General features: G+C 32.1%; 1 protein-coding gene across 2 annotated transcripts in view; it reads left to right on the top strand.

Annotated features, from left to right (window-relative positions):
• Nucleotides 1-19,044, top strand: part of LOC143079113 (uncharacterized) — an 82,429-nt gene that overhangs the window by 24,317 nt on the left and 39,068 nt on the right. The window contains exons 1-2 of one of the 2 annotated variants that reach the window (XM_076254300.1): nucleotides 9,723-9,814; nucleotides 10,682-11,887. In XM_076254300.1, coding sequence (XP_076110415.1) covers nucleotides 10,758-11,887 — 1,130 coding nt within the window. In that variant the 5' untranslated portion in view covers nucleotides 9,723-9,814; nucleotides 10,682-10,757. Of the gene's footprint in view, nucleotides 1-9,722; nucleotides 9,815-10,681; nucleotides 11,888-19,044 lie in introns of those variants that run through there. The other variant, XM_076254299.1, reaches the window with a different exon arrangement.

Here is a 19,044-nt window from a genome sequence, read left to right as displayed (position 1 = left end):
ACAGGCTCTTTAGAGCCTCTAGTTATTTTTTGTCAACTCTAGTTTTGATCCATCTGCCAAAAAATATTTATTAAAAACATTATCTACCAATCAGAAGAGCATATGACTTCAGTGTTATACAGAAAGCTCTCCCCTAAATGGGCGGTCCCTGATGACGTATATTTATTTACTGAATTTACCCCTATAAGGGACTTTTTTACTTCTTTTCCCACTTTTTTTGTAATAAACATGTAAGGTATCCAATTTTCAAGTTCCAGTTTCAATACAACATTCATAAATGCTGAGTTTGTAAAGATAGAGCAAAATTTATACTACAGCCCATACTGCGGCAAATGTATATTTGGTATATAAAGTTGCACATTGACTGTTTTTAAAAGAATGGTGTAAAATACTATGTTTAATAAATATGAATTGTTTTCTGTGTTTGCTTTGACCAGTATTGCAAGTACACCTATAAACTAAAGACTTGGTGTACTCTTAGTTAAATTTTTCCTTATATGGAAGTTTTTGATTAAATACCCTGAAAAGAGCACAAAAGGACTTTTTAAAGGCTTTTTTAAGCAGTTTGATACCAAATAAAACAACAATTATGTTTCATTATACTAAATCTGTGTTTTAATTACTTGTAAAGTTCACAAAATGTCATTGACAATCACTCTGCAGAAATTCCTGTTACCCCAACATCAGGATGGATTCTTCGCCAAAACTAGACAGCCAAAACTGAAGTAGAAAAAAGTGCCAAATATGAATAAATAAGTCTAAATATAACCAAACTTTGCATTTGGAAGATTAAAGTTACAATTAAGAATATTTAAAAGCAATTATTTAACAAAAAAATCCAATCACAAACATTTCAACACTAGTTTCCTAGATGAAGGACATGTAATCATGAAAAGTTGTCTAGTATAGTTTTTAAATAAAGAATCGCAATGCGTTATGTGAAAATAAATAAATATCTTCATGCGGTCAGATTATTTGAGTGTTAAAATACTAGAAAAGTGCTTATTTACCACTTGTTCTACAACTTAACATGGGGAACACAGCTAAAAAAAATCACTATGTCAAAGGGAGGTAATCCATTTTTTCATATGATTTTATATATAATATGAGGAGAAATATGTGCAAAATGTGATGTAAATGGGGAGGATATTTGTGCCTTTCATTGATATCATAACTCTAAAGTGTCATTTCTATTGTTTCTTTCAATCTGCACACAAAAACTGATTTTTAACATATACCCCATGCTTCCTCTCACAGTACACTCAGTGCATCCTGAATAGCCGCAGCTAAGATAGAAATTTGTGTAAAAAACAACTTCAAATGGTTCCAAAATCCTTCCATTACATTAAAATTTACAGGAAATGAGTTTGTGGATTATTGTGTGGCCTTGAACAAGTACAGTGAAAGAGTGCATATTTTCCCATAGGGGTAAATTCAGTAAAAAATCTCCAATTGACTTTAATGCTAATCTATGTATGGAATTAAATTTATACCTGATTTACCTTTAGAAATTGGAAACTTTCATATAACATTCATGAAAGTACAAATGTAGCCCTATCTTTTGCACTAATAAAAACATAGGGTCATGCGGCATTTTTGGGCATCCACATGGCCTTGTTTACAAACAATGAAGATTCGCACTGAATTCCTATACTGACCCCCATTACTTTTCAACCCTGTAGTAAAAAAAATTAGTACATTCAGCATTTATTTTTTATTTTTTGTCAACTCTAGTTTTGATCCATCTGCCAAAAAATATTTATTAAAAACATTATCTACCAATCAGAAGAGCATATGACTTCAGTGTTATACAGAAAGCTCTCCCCTAAATGGGCGGTCCCTGATGACGTATATTTATTTACTGAATTTACCCCTGTATGTACATGCCATGCTATTGTTTGAGGATTAGGGAGAATTTAAGCCTAAACTAGTGCCCTTTCTAATCCCCAATTATAATGTTACAAAATTAAGAGAAAGCCAATTATACAAATATGATATTATTATTTTATATAATCTTAACTTAGTACTATTATATAAGATAATGTCTAAAGATTAGAAAGTTGCATTTACTAAGCACCAGCTGGTATTACATTAGATAAATACAATAACACTTAGGTATGATGAATGTTAAAAATAAAAATTGAAAGTTAAATAATTCAACTTTAAATATCCTGCAGTCTCTTTGTTTGGTCCCTACAGTTGCTTTTCTTCTCCCCCCTCCAAGTGGCCCTGAAAATTTAAATGTGATCGAAAAGAATAATAGTATCCTGTAATTGAAAGGCTGCCTTATCTGGTAAGACCTGAACATCCATTTAGCATACCGATAAAAACTGGATACTTATAGATGTCAGCCTTATTTCTATTTTATATAATTATTGATACAAATGTATCGGAAGTAAGGTCAGAAGTTGAGAGTGATAAAAACCAGTAATACATACTTTCTAGCAAGACCGCAAATTGTTTTATTGTGACAGTGTCACCTTACATTACCATGGTGGTATCAAATTAACGCTACATCTGATTGTATAATGTATAGAATTGTCAACGCATTGTAACTGATGCCAGACATTAAAGTCTTTACCCTTATTCTGTCATGTATCATGTTTTATTCAATTTGTTGGAAATGAAATTTATTTTGTTTAACTTAATTATCTTTCTTGAACATTTTTAAAACTGCAAAGATTGAAATGAAATTATTTGTTTTATTTGTTAACACTTGTGACTGATTTGAGTGTAAAATTTTTAACTTAGAACTTTTTTTTTAATATGTTGGTGATAATTTAGCCGTTTAAAGAATTGGTAAAAATTAATGTCATCATTTTATTTATTTTAAATTGGTTTTTATTAATGCGGCACTCATCTTAAAACATTTGTCTGAAAACCCTTATATATATTATATTTGTAGTCAAGTTCATGAACTGTAAAAGAATATAAAATTTCCATCTTTGTAGCTCTCAGAGTTGTGGACAAATCTTAAACTTTTTATTCTGACACAATAGATGTTGAAAGATTTTTTTAAATCAAGTCACTCTCTGCAACATATTTCTCACAAAAGACCTGATACAGTCATGAACATAATAATGATCGTAATATTTTTTGTCAGAAGAATCTCTGACTCCCTATACAATACAAATAATGGAATAAGACTAAGGAACTACAAGAATTTAATCTTGTTAATAGAACATTAATGAGAATTTGGTGTCATATCATCAAATATACAAATACTTTTATAGGAAGTAATTCCTCAGAAGTAAAAGTGTATTGATCTACAGTAAGGAACAAATGAGGTTAAAGCACACCCCTGAGTAAGATCTAATGGAGATTATTATATATTGATCAGATATATTGAAAGTTTTGTTTCACTGTAGAGATTGTCAAAGAACTCCCAAGTCACCGATTCTACTGTTTTCTTAAGTCAGATATATTGAAGGTTTTGTTTCACTGTAGAGATTGTCAAAGAACTCCCAAGTCACCGATTCTACTGTTTTCTTAAGTCAGATATATTGAAGGTTTTGTTTCACTGTAGAGATTGTCAAAGAACACCCAAGTCTCAGATTGTACTGTTTTCTCAGGTCAGATATATTGAAGGTTTTGTTTCACTGTAGAGATTGTCAAAGAACACCCAAGTCTCAGATTCTACGGTTTTCTTAAGTCAGATATATTGACGGTTTTGTTTCACTGTAGAGATTGTCAAAGAACTCCCAAGTCACCGATTCTACTGTTTTCTTAAGTCAGATATATTGAAGGTTTTGTTTCACTGTAGAGATTGTCAAAGAACACCCAAGTCTCAGATTCTACTGTTTTCTTAAGTCAGATATATTGAAGGATTTGTTTCACTGTAGAGATTGTCAAAAAACTCCCAAGTCTCAGATTCTACTGTTTTCTTAAGTCAGATATATTGAAGGATTTGTTTCACTGTAGAGATTGTCAAAAAACTCCAAGTCTCAGATTCTACTGTTTTCTTCAGTCTTGTCCAGAACTTTAATTAATCAGAAGTAGACTGTTATGTTTTGTATCGAATCCAATTTGCCGTTTTGTTGTTATGACTGACATCTGATTTTTTGATTTTTGAAAAGATATGCAGTAGATTATCGTTGATGGATTTTTCTGGATTCTCTGTTCAACTTTCAAGTTGCTGAAACAAATATAGTAATACATTGGCTTACAATTTTGTCAATATTTACTGACTTTCATAAAGTTTGATAAATGTGCAGATTGCAAATCTCAAGCATTTTTCACATTCAAAATATATTATAAGAAATAAAAAATTCACAGAATTATAAGTTCTTGTTACAAAGAAACTTGTTACACACATAAGGAAGTTGGTATTAGTGTTTGCAAATTTTTTGTTGACAATTTCATGCCAAAAATAGATGTACAAACAACAAGAAAACCGGCGTTTTGCATTTGCGCCGATTTTTTCTTTCATTTGCGCCGATTATTTTTTTCATTTGCGCCGATTTTTTTACAGGTAAATTACAGGTGAATAGATATAACAAGATGTGGTATGAGTGCAAATGAGAGAACTCTCCATCCAAGTCATGTAATTTCTATTTTATCATTTAGACCTCTTTCATTATCCATTTGCATAAATGTAATGAATTGTCAATCATAACATAGATATAGGAAGATGTGGTGTGAGTGCCAATGAGACAACTCTCCATCTAAATAACAATTTATAAAAGTAAACTATTATAGGTCAATGTACGGCCTTCAACACGGAGCCTTGGCTCACACTGAACAACAAGCTATGAAGGGCCCCAAAATTACTAGTGTAAAACCATTCAAACGGGAAAACTGTTGTCCCCTGCTCACTACGGGGAGATGGAAGAAGGCCTAGAAGATACACCTCAAGACTTTTTCCTTGACAGTACCCGTATAGTTCTTTAACCTCTGTCTTTAGGACCTGTGCCACATGTTTATGCTCGATCAGTGTTTTGACACTAGAATCCGTAGTGACTGGCTTTCAAGGCCGTAGCTAGGCATCTTATTGTAGTGAGGCAAAACAATTGAGCCGAGCGAAGCGAGGCGAAATTTTTTTTGGGGGGGGTATGTTATGAATGGTGCAAAATCCTGCATTCTAGGCATTTTTAGAGAGTTTGATAATGTTTTGAATTTGGACACTTTTTATATAATTTTTTCATTTTTTTAGACTTTTACCAAGGATTTGTATAGTTTACTATACAAATCCTTGCTTTTACTAACACCAAAATTTTTAACAACTTTATTTAAATTTATATGCAAGATATTCATCCAAATATCACTGATTTGAGTCTGCTGCCAGAACATAGAACAAACATCGATTCAGTAGAGTTTTCCAAAGTTTTCTATGGCCGGTTCAGTCAAATCGTTTCAGAATCATAATTTGGTCTGCTGATATCCTTATCGCGATGAACATGGAGCATGGCAAGACCGCACAATCTCGCGCCACTCATGCATGCTCTTTTCCAAGTTTTCAGTTGTTTCAGGGCAGTCTGTGTTTCTAAAGGTAGCACATCATCATCAACACAATGATCAATGTCTTCTTCCAATTCCTTCTCCATCAGCAATCTAGTAGCAGCATCGGTAGTAACAGTTTTGTTTGCAAAAGGGAAATAAGCTTTCCTGTAAGCACCATCATACAGTCGCGGTTACAAAATATTAAACTCGCTTTTATGCTGACAAAGAGTAGACAAACTAGGGATAGAATGAGATAAGATACATGTATATGATTCTATCTATAGAGTAAGTATATATGGGTACAGGAGAATTGGAATGGATTTTTTGACGTTTGTACATGTAGTTCCGTAATTTCAAATTATTTCTGGAAATAGTTGGTGGTATTTTAGTTCCAGAATCTATAAATTTAGGGGTTAGGGTTTGGGGGTGTCCGATTCCGAAACCCCGAATATAAAGAAACGAAATTCCGTAGTCCCGAATAAGTAAAGACAAAATCCTGTGTTAAAGGTTCTACCATTCCTCAATAATATCAAATTGGAATATGGGATATTCTTTCAATTTTTAAGGTTAAAGAAACATGGATAAAAACAAATCCATGCATTCATGTTTCATAATTTATTTATATTTCATTAATCTGTAAAGAGAAAATTTAAAGTTCGTGAAATGAATACGCAGACAGGACTGCCCCCTTGCGATGCCCAGTACTTGATTTATCAAAAGTTGGTGAAACGGAGAAATGAATACGCAGACAGGACTGCCACCTTCCGAAGACCAGTACTGTATTTGTCAGTCTACTTATCGTTTTTTGATTGTTCTAATGAAGTTATATGCTATACTCAGACTCTGTTGAAAAAAATAGTTTACTAGAATTGTTCCTTCTTTACCTTCAGTGTCGCTTTTCCTTTTTCTGCAACAGCCTGTTTTTAACTCAAGATCCATGATGATTATCGTTACTATAGGTTAATGTAATAGAGAAACATCACCCGTTGAGATGCTTAGTTATATCCAGGAAGAATAGTTTAAAACTAATGATGACAAGTTATAGAAATTAAGGTTGAGACAGAACAACAAATGACTATTATATTTATATATATGTATAAAAAAAAATTAATCAGTGTCGAAATTTTAGTGAGGCAATTGCCTCACTTGCCTCAATGGTAGCTACGGCCTTGGCTTTACACGATTTATGGTACATTTGTAAGGTATGTTGTTATGTTTCAGGACACTAACCTTCCGATATGTATGGCCCTCGATAACTAAAGAATTGACTCCTCGGCTCGTTTCAGTGTGTAATATGTCCATCATGTTACAACGAAGTTCCAGAACAAAATGAATCCAAAGTATTTAAACATAAATGAACAACAATTATAACCAGATTTTATCAATGGTAAAGTACAGTATATGTACAAGTATTAACTTACCTGTAAATCTAATTAGGAGCAAATATAAAATCGGCGCAAATGAAAAAATGAAATCGGCGCAAATGAAAGATTGAAAATTTTCAAAATCGGCGCAAATGTCATACGCCCAAGAAAAGGTACTGAAATTGGTCATTATAACTTAATTGGTACATTGTATAGGCACATAATCTTGTGGGATGAAACAAGTTGCACTTTCTAGATATTATATTATATATGGTCTTGTTTTTTTTCTACTTAAGATGATCATAACTAATATATGTATTGGTCATTAAAATAGCAAAAGTGACATTTTATTGCACATTTTGTTTACATCCTTCATAAAGCTTTCAGATTATAGCTAATACAAAGTGCACTTTTAGGAAGAAATATCTTTTACTATTTCATTATAGAGACACTTAGCTTCAGGCTAACTGCTTTATTGAAATAAATTAAATTAGCATTTGCAAAGTTTTAGTCGTGTCTGTCTGGAAAATATATGTAAAATATCATTCTGTTCGCTGTTGTGTGTATTATTGAACCTTTTGTGGTCTGAGAAACATGTATAGTCAGATAAAGACGTATGACTGGTCTGGGAATACATTGCTACAAGATTTCAGATGTTCGGTAGGCAATAGATACTATAGTGTTGTTTAAGAACTTGGCACTTTGACAGCCAGGGCAAAAAGACATTATGATGGAGAAAATATTGAAATTTCAAAATTCAACAGAATAAAGATGAGTTCTTTTGATTAATTTCCATTCATATAGAATTTATATTGAGCTTACTCTGCAAAATACTGTTTAAAGAATTTTCTTGTAGCAGTCAGATAATTTAATGTGATTACAAGTTTGAATTCTTCATACAGCTATAAAAAGTAGCATGTGTCCATACTCTAAACTCTCTTGGAAATCCACATTTAGAATTTATAGTTGGCAATGGTTTGCTTTAAGTCCAGTGGCAAATATTTCATTCTGGTTTAGAATTTTTTTTTTTTAAAGGAATAACACAGGAAGATGACTCACTGGGATGAAGGTTTAATAATTTGGATCCCCAGTGAAACAGAATTTTGCTGGCATTGCATTATTTTGTAGAAAGATTACATTATTAAAATCATCACCTTGCATTCAACAGTGAAACTTTGAATTCAAGGTGTGACTCAATTGGCACTTGTCATTGGGAGAACATTTAAAGATACAGATACAATTTAGATTTTTTTTGGTCCAGCATATGTACATGTGAATATTCATGCTGTTCATGCTATTTCTGCAACTATATACTTAATCATGGATTTCTGCTCCCTTAAGTTAAATTAGAAATATGATTAAAATGTGTTTTGCATGACACTATATATATAAGGGTCTTAAGGGAATGCCATTTTAAATAATTGATTCGATGACTTTTAACTGCAATCTAACATGAACTGTGTTTGCAGTTGTTTTCTATTTCTTCTATCATGTCTGTTGGTAAATTTATTTAATAATTTAATGTATGATTTTGTCAGGTTTTAGGGAATTTTACCTTTTTCTACCCCTGCTCATCGGTTGTTTTCTGTCAGATATTGATTAATATAGTTATCTCATTGTAAATCATACCACATCAATTTATTTATATCTTTTTACCATTTGTCTTGATTGCAGTCAGTAAATAAATGACCATGAGATACAGAAATAAGTTTTTGCTATGGGTTTTAGAGTTACGTGAAACTTGAAAATTTAGGGAAACATAGTTTTGATATTATGATCTCTAATTAGAGTGTCAGTATTAATATAGGTATACAAATCAGAAAGTATGGCAGACAAGCAGACAATGACAGGATTATAGTTTCCTGGCTAGGGACTGGCTTCTAAAAAATGTGATGGGGGTAATATAAAAAAGAAGATGTGGTATGATTGCCAATGAGACAACTATCCACAAAACACCAAAATGACACAGACATTAACAACTATAGGTCACCGTACGACCTTCAACAATGAGCAAAGCCCATATCGCATAGTCAGCTATAAAAGGCCCCGATAAGACAATGTAAAACAATTCAAACGAGAAAACTAACGGCCTTATTGATGTAAAAAAAATTGAACAAAAAACAAATATGTAACACATAAACAAACGACAACCACTGAATTACATGTTTGTAAGGTTTCAATCCTCACCCTAACATGAGACGAGGATGAAATAACTCAATATAAGAACTATAACTGTATACAGTAAAGAATAAACTTCACTAAATCATTCATAAATTTTTATGCCCCACCTACGATAGTAGAGGGGCATTATGTTTTCTGGTCTGTGGCTCCGTTCGTCCATGCGTCCGTCTGTTCGTCCGTTCAGGTTAAAGTTTTTGGTCAAGGTAGTTTTTGATGAAGCTGAAGTCCAATCAACTTGAAACTTAGTAGACTTGTTGCTTATGATATGATCTTTCTAATTGAAAGCCAAATTAGACTTTTGACCCCAATTTCACGGTCCACTGAACATAGAAAATGAAAGTGGGAGTTTCAGGTTAAAGTTTTTGGTCAAGGTAGTTTTTGATGAAGCTGAAGTCCAATCAACTTGAAACTTAGTAAACTTGTTGCTTATGATATAATCTTTTTAATTTTGAAGCCAAATTAGACTTTTGACCCCAATTTCACGGTCCACTAAACATAGAAAATGAAAGTGGGAGTTTCAGGTTAAAGTTTTTGGTCAAGGTAGTTTTTGATGAAATTGAAGTCCAATCAAATTGAAACTTAGTACATATGATCTCTATAGTATAATCTTTCTAATTTTAATACCAACTTAGATTATTACCCAATTTCACGGTCCATGGAACACGGAAAGGGATAGTGCGAGTTTGGCATCCATGTACTTTGAACACATTCTTGTTATTATATATTTTCAAGGTCACAATATCACTTTGTTAATAAATCACAGTAAGGATCAAGGGCATTAAATCTTTGCCAACCATGGTTCCTACTCTTGGCTATGACAAGTTTTAAAGGTCAGTGATTAAAAGTCAAGGTCACAATAATATCACTTTGTTAATAAATCATTGTAAGGATCAAGGGCGTTAAATCTTCGCCAACCATGGTTCTTAAAGCTTTAAAGGTCAGTGATTAAAAGTGAAGGTCACAATATCAAATATGAAATAATTAAGATTTGCACCTTAAATATCTTTGCCAATTAATAACTAAGGTATTGCTATAACAAATTCCTTATTTTATTACAATTTCAATTAGAACAAGGAGACAATGGCACCATTTCATTTTGAAAAATCACGAATTAATATCACATACATGGGAATTGCTCTGATACTAGTTTGGAGATGCAATCAAGTTGATATTTCTTAAATGTCTGCACTGCTTCTCATGGCTGGATGATTTGATCTTTGAGTCAGTAGAAGAATACAATTAAGGCTTCCTTGTTATTCTCTGAAAACCATATCTTTATAAAAAGTCGAAGATTCATTTTCCAAAATAAAGCAGATTATTGAGTCATAAGACTTATTTGAATTCACTCATTCATAGTTCCTTTTCTTTAGATGATATAGAATGATGTCAGACTCGACTAATCATCTTACAAACTATCGACTTACAACTGAAAAAAGTCTGTACACATTCACATGAGCCTTAAATGAAGATTTTATAGTAACAATCATTAAGTAAAATAGATCAATGGAACCATTACCAGAGTTGTGAAATCTATATTTTATCCAAATATTTGTCTTCCATTGTATTTGTGTTACCTCATTGATTTTGTTAGTGCGATCCTTCTTTAAGTTGGCAGTGCAATAAACAGTAATAATTAGTTATCAATTTAATTGATTTACTTCTTTGTTCCGTCTATTAATTCTATCATGCATTTTCAGGAGTGTTAGCACCATCATTTTAGACAAAGGCTGTGTGTTTAACTAAGAAAGCTGAAGGAATGCAAAGGATTTGAAAATGGATTTTGTTCGGAGAAGATTATCCAAAGGAGGGAGCGATGATGAATCATCATTATCATCTAGTTTGTCCGAGGGCACAAGTAGATTTTTCAGTTCAATGGTTGCAAAGAAAAATGGATTGATGAACAATTTGTCGAATAAGTTTGACACTGTGATGAAAACTAGTAGTAGTAGTGATAGTTTTAGCAGTGAGGAAGGGATTCCTAAACTGACCAATAGATTTTCTAGTGCTGATGCTTATAATTATGGTACAAATGTATTATATGACTCAGATCAGGAGCATGAACAGGCAAATACAAAGCATAGTCCCACTGGACATTCCAACAGTGGTAAAAAAGAAATTATTCAACCTCGACCTTTAAATATGAGTTTTGAGGAACCTTTGTATTCTCCTACGTTAAAGAATGATCCTCAATTTAAATACAATAAAACAAATTCAGTTGATGTGAAAACTTCATCAAACCATGTGGTACAGCCTAATACCACAAACCATGAAATCAAAGCTGATATTCATGTTCCACAGTCACAGTGCATTGGAATTAAAAAAGTTAATAATGCAGACGTTGATCCAATACGAAAACAAAATGGTACCGTGAATGGTACATCTGACAGTGAAAAAACAAACGAACAAAATGAAAGCAAAAACTTTAAACCCCCGAAGTTAAAACGAAGGTCAAGTACTGTTGATGAAATGTTGTTTGATGATTATAAACCCCCTGCAGAAGAAGAAGAAGAAGAAGAAAAGTCAGAAATGGTTGATGAATCTCGAGATACTGTTGGAGAAGACTTGATACCGCATACAAGGAAGACAATAGCTGTCATGGCTGACCTTATATCATTTGACGATGATACAGAACCCGATGAAAATGAAAATCTCTCACCCAAAAAGAGGTCACCCTTACAAAGTGTGAGTAGCACTAACAGTTCTGACATTAATTATTTTCCTGGAAGTGTTGATTCTTCGGAACCAGAATATGGTGATTATCAAAATGAAATGCAACGATCTGAATCAATGGGGTCAGAAATCTCTTGGACATCATCATACAGTGTTGACAGCCAGCCTGATGAGATTACCCTGGAGTGTATGGAGTTTATGAAGCACTTTGTTGACATGATCTTTGACTCTAGGTTTGTATATATATATTTGATGTCTGCTTTTCAGTATTCAAAATTACAAGATTTGGTAAAGTTTTAGCATACAATTGAAAGATTCAAGATTTTTTTACTGTGCTAATCCAGTTACCTTTGTGTTATCACAATAGCATTGGCAAAAACAGTTTACCAAATTGCAGTTTGAATTCTTCTGCCACAAACTGGTCAACTGGTAAAATGTTTTAACAGATTGCTCAAGTGAAAGGTTGTTAGTATGAAGTTAGTGCTGTGAAATTAAAATTAATACTTACCATCCAGCTCCAGTTAGATGATGTCTTTTTCATAAATTTCAAACAAAATAATGACTTATTATAATATAAATTTAAGGTCCTATAAGATCAGGTCACCAGGGCAGGTATAAAAAAATCTTTCAGTCTTTATAAAAATTCACAGTATATTAAATAATAGCTCCATGTTGAGGTGTTATATTATGACCAACATATATTTCTATATATATACTGGTAAGTAAACCACTAAATGACATCTAAGATAGGGAAAAAGAGCTAAACAATTGTCTTGGTAATTCAAAGTACTAAAAGCAAAATGAAAAAAATATCCTATCCACTCATTTAAAAGAAAAAGAAAAAAATAAATTTGAGAAGTACTAGGTTTTTAGCCCTAAGCAGTAAGCTATTAATTTTCAGTATAAGAAAGAGATTATTTGTTGCATGTAACCGTGTTGTGAGAGTTAAAAATAATTATCAGATGCTAAATAAACACCACTCAACTCTTAAAATGGATAATTCAGCATGCATAGCTACTTTTACTTATTGTCAAGAATATCAGAATTGAAATGGATCATTTCCAAATATACATTGTAAGGAGGTTATTTTGAGTTTTAAGTGGTCATCAATTTGGCACGAATTGCAGCTTACAGTTTTCATTGAATGATCTATAAGCAATATAAAAATATCTACAAATTGCAGCTTACAGTTTTCATTTGAAAGCTATTTCCTGACAACAATGCTTTGAATGAAATTATTTTCTTAGGACCAATTGATGTTTCTATAAATAAATCAAAATGTCACTTTTAGCTGAATCCATGTACTTTTAACAATTAATCGTTTTATTTATAAATATATCTTAAATTTAGCAATAAGAAATCTTGTAAAGACATGATAGATATTAATTTGAGTAAAATGATTTCCAAGCTTATGACGTCAAATCATGCATATAATTAAAAACTTTAATCTGAAACATACTGAATATCTTTAGAAATAAAACACAAACTATATAACTTGCAGGTTAAGAAAATATTAAAATTCTTCATGTTCTTTGCAACATTGCATTTGATTTATACAAATTCAAATTGCTTGTAAAATGACAAATGGCATCCAGGAGTTGTCTGAACATAAAGATTTGAAGCCCTCATCAAGATCTTGACTACAATTAGTTTGAGAATGTCTCATAGGGTGAGAGACACATTTTTTAAGGAGTCAGAAGGTCAAAAGTCACAGCAGCTAAGTCTATGCGCAAAATATTTGATTCAGTGTTTTTGAATTAATAAGCAATTTTCAATGTTAACGTTTGATAGGAACTCACTTACATAAGACAAACATATCTTCGACAAAGTAACATTACTGTTTGTTCATCTTATTTCGTTGATCATTTCTAGGCCCTGTATACAATATTATTGTCTAGTTACCTTGAAATAACAAGCAATGTTGCTGTCCATCAGACTGCCTTTTTATGCCCCACCTACGATAGTAGAGGGGCATTATGTTTTCTGTTCTGTGGGTCTGTTCGTTCGTTCATTCGTTCGTCCGTCTGTCCCCTTCAGGTTAAAGTTTTTGGTCAAGGTAGTTTTTGATGAAGTTGAAGTCCAATCAACTTGAAACTTAGAACACGTGTTTCCTATGATATGATCTTTCTAATTTTAATGCCAAATTAAGAATTTTTACCCCAATTTCACGGTCCACCAAACACAGAAAATGATAGTGCGAGTGGGGCATCCCTGTACTTGGGAAACATTCCTGTTTTAAAAGGGACAAGCAAGACATATCTCTGTGTCAACGGTTTATTTCGAATATGAATTTTCAAGAAATCTTTTTAAAAAAAATTTCTAGACCAGAAGTTAAAGACAATTTAATATATTCATGATTTGAAAGCAAAAAAAAAAATAAAATTAAGAAAAGAACAAGAAAAATAATCAGGAAAACCAATAGTAAGGATATAAAAAGGTCAAACGAAAACAAAGTGAAACTACATGATAAAACTATCCATCATAAGTCATACAAACTTAAAAGGAATTATCATAATCAATGAAAGATTGATTTTTTTAACAAAAAATCTAGGTTTCTAAAAAGTCTTAACATAAAATTGAATGCCAGATGCTTTAACAGTTAGTACTCATGTAACCACAAGTCCTACGGCCATGGCTTGTGAAATTGCTTTCAGGTTAAATTCTTCTCTACAAGCCAACAGAATCCAACTAAAATTTTTAAAAAAATTACCTTCAGGCTTTTGGACTCGAAAGTTAGTCGTGACATCATTTTATTTCTATAAAATACTAAATATTCTGACAAGGATATTGAATGCCATGCTTTGACATCACTTTACTTCTTTTTTCTTAGTCCAGTTCTTTACCTTTTTGTACCAGATAATTTACTTTTCTTCAATTTCATGGTTCTTTCATGATAACAGACCATCACATATCCAATATATATATATGGCTGTCTTTGAAGTCTATAAACAAGCATCTGTTGTTGACAATGCAGGATGACGTTTTTCCTGTTTATAAATTGTTTTCTCTATCCTGATTAATCGTTCATAGGATATTAATTTTGTTTTCTATCATGACAGGAAGATATAACCAATTAAGATATTTTTTTATAAAAGGTTAACAAACTGTAAGACAAACAAATGGATCATGAAGATTGTTTACATTGTTCCTGTGTTGGGAAAATAATATCTTGTGTAAACAGATGCTTTGTTTTGATTGCTGAAGTCTCTATGAAGACTGTATTAACCAGGAAGCAATTTCCTGTAATGATGGTTTTAGCTCTGCCTGTAGTCTAAGCTGTCTGTATGTTATACATGTAATCTATTGAGGGTTCTTGGTAATGTGGTCTGCTCTGTAGTTTAAGCTGTCTGTATGTTACAATTTATTGAGGGGTCTTGGTAATCTGGTCTGCTCTGTATAGTCTAAGCTGTCTGTATGTTATAATCTATTGAGGGTTCTTGGTAATCTGGTCTGCTCTGTAGTCTAAGCTGTCTTTATGTTATAATCTATTGAGGGTTCTTGGTAATCTGGTCTGCTCTTTAGTCTAAGCTGTCTGTATGTTATAATCTATTGAAGGTTCTTGGTAATCTGGTCTGCTCTGTAGTCTAAGCTGTCTGTATGTTATAATCTATTGAGGGTTCTTGGTAATTTGGTCTGCTCTGTAGTCTAAGTTGTCTGTATGTTATAATCTATTAAGGGTTCTTGGTAATCTGGTCTGCTCTGTAGTCTAAGCTGTCTGTATGTTATAATCTATTGAGGGTTCGTGGTAATTTGGTCTGCTCTGTAGTCTAAGCTGTCTGTATGTTTTAATCTATTGAGGGTTCTTGGTAATCTGGTCTGCTCTGTAGTCTTAAGTTGTCTGTATGTTATAATCTATTGAGGGTTCTTGGTAATCTGGTCTGCTCTGTAGTCTAAGCTGTCTGTATGTTATAATCTATTGAGGGTTCTTGGTAATCTGTTCTGCTCTGTAGTCTAAGCTGTCTGTATGTTTTAATCTATTGAGGGTTCTTGGTAATCTGTTCTGCTCTGTAGTTGTAGCTATCTTTATGGAAGAATTTATTGAACGTTCTTGAACATCTGGTCTGCTTATAGTCATAGCTGTCTTTTATGTTACTTATATAATAGTTTTTGAAAAACTGGTCATTATCGTGATATATGGACTGCCCACAGGACAGTGGTATTGACTAGGATGTGTTTTTACTTTTTGCTTTTGTCTTTGAATGTCGGAATGAATAATAGATGTATGAATGACTCTTACAACCTATAAATTCCAGGATTGAATATTTATTTTATTTTTTTTGATGCCCTATCCATAAAGGGTATTTTTTTTATAATCATTTTGCAAGAAGGTAAGTGAGGTCAAATAGCAGTTATTTTCCGTATGGACTATGGTGTACTCAAGAAGATTAAAGAAATTTTTTTCTTTTTGAGGTCAAAGATATCAAAGGTCAAGGACACAATTGCAAAGGATCTACTTAGTACTTAAGTGCCAGTCTGCCTAAGAATCAGGCAGTGGTGAAAACATGACCAAAAAAAACCCACCCAATTTGACATTGATTTCAGTTCATAATATGTAGTTATACACAAAAATAACATTCATTTTCTTTTTCTGTTCTGGTAATAGAAGATACAATTTGGTTGAAATGCACTAGAAATTATTGAATAAGGGGAGATAACTCTGTAATTTGCTATCATTCTAACCAATTTTCTAACCGAATCATTTGATATTACCAGACACAAACAAACAAAAGACTAATAATTTTTAACTGAGGATGATGGTTAGTATTAAATAACATGATTAGCTCAGTGGGTTTTTTCTGATCATGTTTTGATTTTTACCTAAATTGCCTGCTTCTTACAAAGACTAGCACTTAAATAGTGAAACATAACCTGTAGGTTTCTTAAAAACTGGAACTAACTTTTGATTTTATAATGAACTAAAACTGAATAAAAGTTTTAAGACATGTAAGAGTAAGGATTTAGAAACTATAAAAGTGTCAATATGAAAATGAAAGATTTGGTGATTATTATGTCATGGTCATAGCTCAGTGCAAAACTCATATATAAATGCATGGTTTTGACATCTTTATCTTTGATATTTTATCTGATGACATGAATTTCATGATTTTGAAAAAGGCTTCATTTTTTTACATAAATAAGGCCGTTAGTTTTCTCGTTTGAATTGTTTTACATTGTCTTATCGGGGCCTTTTATAGCTCACTATGCGGTATGGGCTTTGCTCATTGTTGAAGGCCGTACGGTGACCTAAAGTTGTTAATGTCTGTGTCATTTTGGTCTTTTGTGGATAGTTGTCTCATTGGCAATCATACCACATCTTCTTTTTTATATTAGATATTTGAAAAGATTACCAAAATCAGAATTTCGATTGTTTTGAGTTCTGAGCATTATACTGGAGAAGTATTTGTAATCCTTAATCGATTTCAGATCAGCTGTTTCTAAGTCAGATTGAAATATTTTACATCTTCCTTAATCACATGGTAGAAAGTTAGGGAGCAACAATTTTTAAGGGGGTTAGGATGAAATTGGAAAAAAAGGCGTGACAGGACTAATTGGAGTTTAAAAAAAGGAAGGATGAGCAACTTGGCAAAAATTGGCAGAATAAACTATTAAAAAAACAGCAGTACCAAATAGAGTGAAAAAAATAAAAATGCAGAACAGAGATGACAACTAAAAAAAATGCAGGACAACATTTTTCATCCTTAAGCCCCCAATAAAAATCAAAAGGTAGCTCCCTTAGTTCATTTGTCAGAGATATAATTTTAAATGCATGCTTAAACAAGGATTCCTAAAATAAGGATACAATTTACGACAAACGTCATAAGTTCAAATGAAATGGACCTGCATTCAGACTTGCATTAAAGCTATAATGATTTATTGTTCTTTTTCACAAAAGGAATAACAAATACAGACAGTTGTCAGTGCAAAATCATTTGAATTATTTTTAAGTGAAAATTTGTTAATGTTTTATAATGAATCTTTCTGACGTACATACATATTGATTTGTTTGAAGATTGTTTAAGTATACCTATCATATGATAAGAATGATGTATTTTATCGTAACCCACACAAATTCGTTAAGTATACAATATTATTGGTTTAGAAATGATATTTAAAAGTAGAAATAAGGATCGCTGGCTATAACAACTGGCCAAATTTATCATCTTTTTTAGATTTTCGTCATCTATAATTTTCTTTTCTTTTGTAAGCTGTTAATGGCTTTTATTTGTAAATGTCAATGTTATCATTAATAATGGTACTGATTATGTATTGTCTAAGGGATTGACCAGTTATTGTGGTGATTTGGAAGTGATTTTACAGATTTTAGCTTAAAATTGTTATTACTGATATTTTCCTTTGAAAGATGTCAGGATTTTATTTAAGTTTTGGGATACTCAGATAATCCCTCTGCAATTTTTCATTCTTATAAAGATTTGTTAAGTCTTGTACTTTTATCTCATGAGTGAAATTTATGATTTTACTTATTTTAAGTAAATTTTCAACATCACTTGCCTTAGACATGTTTTTAAAATAAATACTAAAATGTCTTTAAATAGTGAAAGATTAATTGATGTTATTATACCTTACCTAATTTCAAACAATTCTTTTGGGTAAAACATTATCACATGACATGGAATAATTCAGTTTATTTTCATTTAGTTGCAAGGAATGATGAATTACCCTAAAAATTTACACCAGCGGTAATTACCCTTTATTCACTGGCAAATAACCTTCTGAGTTGCTTGACTTGTACACGAGTTATCTCCCATAAAAATGATTTCACAGACGTAAATAAACAAAATGGCAACCTTGACGTTACATGACAGGAAGAGATGAGAAAAGAAGGCTTTGGACATGTGTCTAGTGCTGATGATATCTTATAAACAGCCCTTTTCAGAGCCATTAATATTTTTCAAAAAGATTCTACCTTTGTTGTACAATTTTTAAGAGTAAGAAAGGCACAATTTTTTTTTCCAATGTCAACTTGTGCTTGTTACTAACGTCTAAAGTTCATTTTGTCTAAAGTAAGGTATCCCATTACTTTTTCAATTATTCAAAGGGCCCTTCCACTGTCAGTTTAGTATAATAAAACAATTATGGCCCCTTAGAAGTGATGAAAATTGTCAACCCTTAGTGAAATAACCTTCTCGATCGTGGTGACCCTTTTGGATATTCACCTTTTCCACGGGCCATAATTGTATCTATACTATTAAACGAGAAGACCTCGTTTTGTGTGTCGCTTCTCTTACTTCCACAATAAATTAATCATCATGCCTCTGTATTCCTTAGGTAACATGCATAGTCGCATTTGTCATCCATTCTTATGATTATTCAGATTGAGTTATTTTTGGAGAAAAACGACAAAATAGGTGTCCGGATATTGTTTCCGTTA

This window comes from Mytilus galloprovincialis, chromosome 6 (assembly GCF_965363235.1).
Source record: "Mytilus galloprovincialis chromosome 6, xbMytGall1.hap1.1, whole genome shotgun sequence".
In the NCBI taxonomy this organism is placed as follows: domain Eukaryota; kingdom Metazoa; phylum Mollusca; class Bivalvia; order Mytilida; family Mytilidae; genus Mytilus; species Mytilus galloprovincialis.
This window is presented reverse-complemented; position numbering and strand designations above follow the sequence as displayed.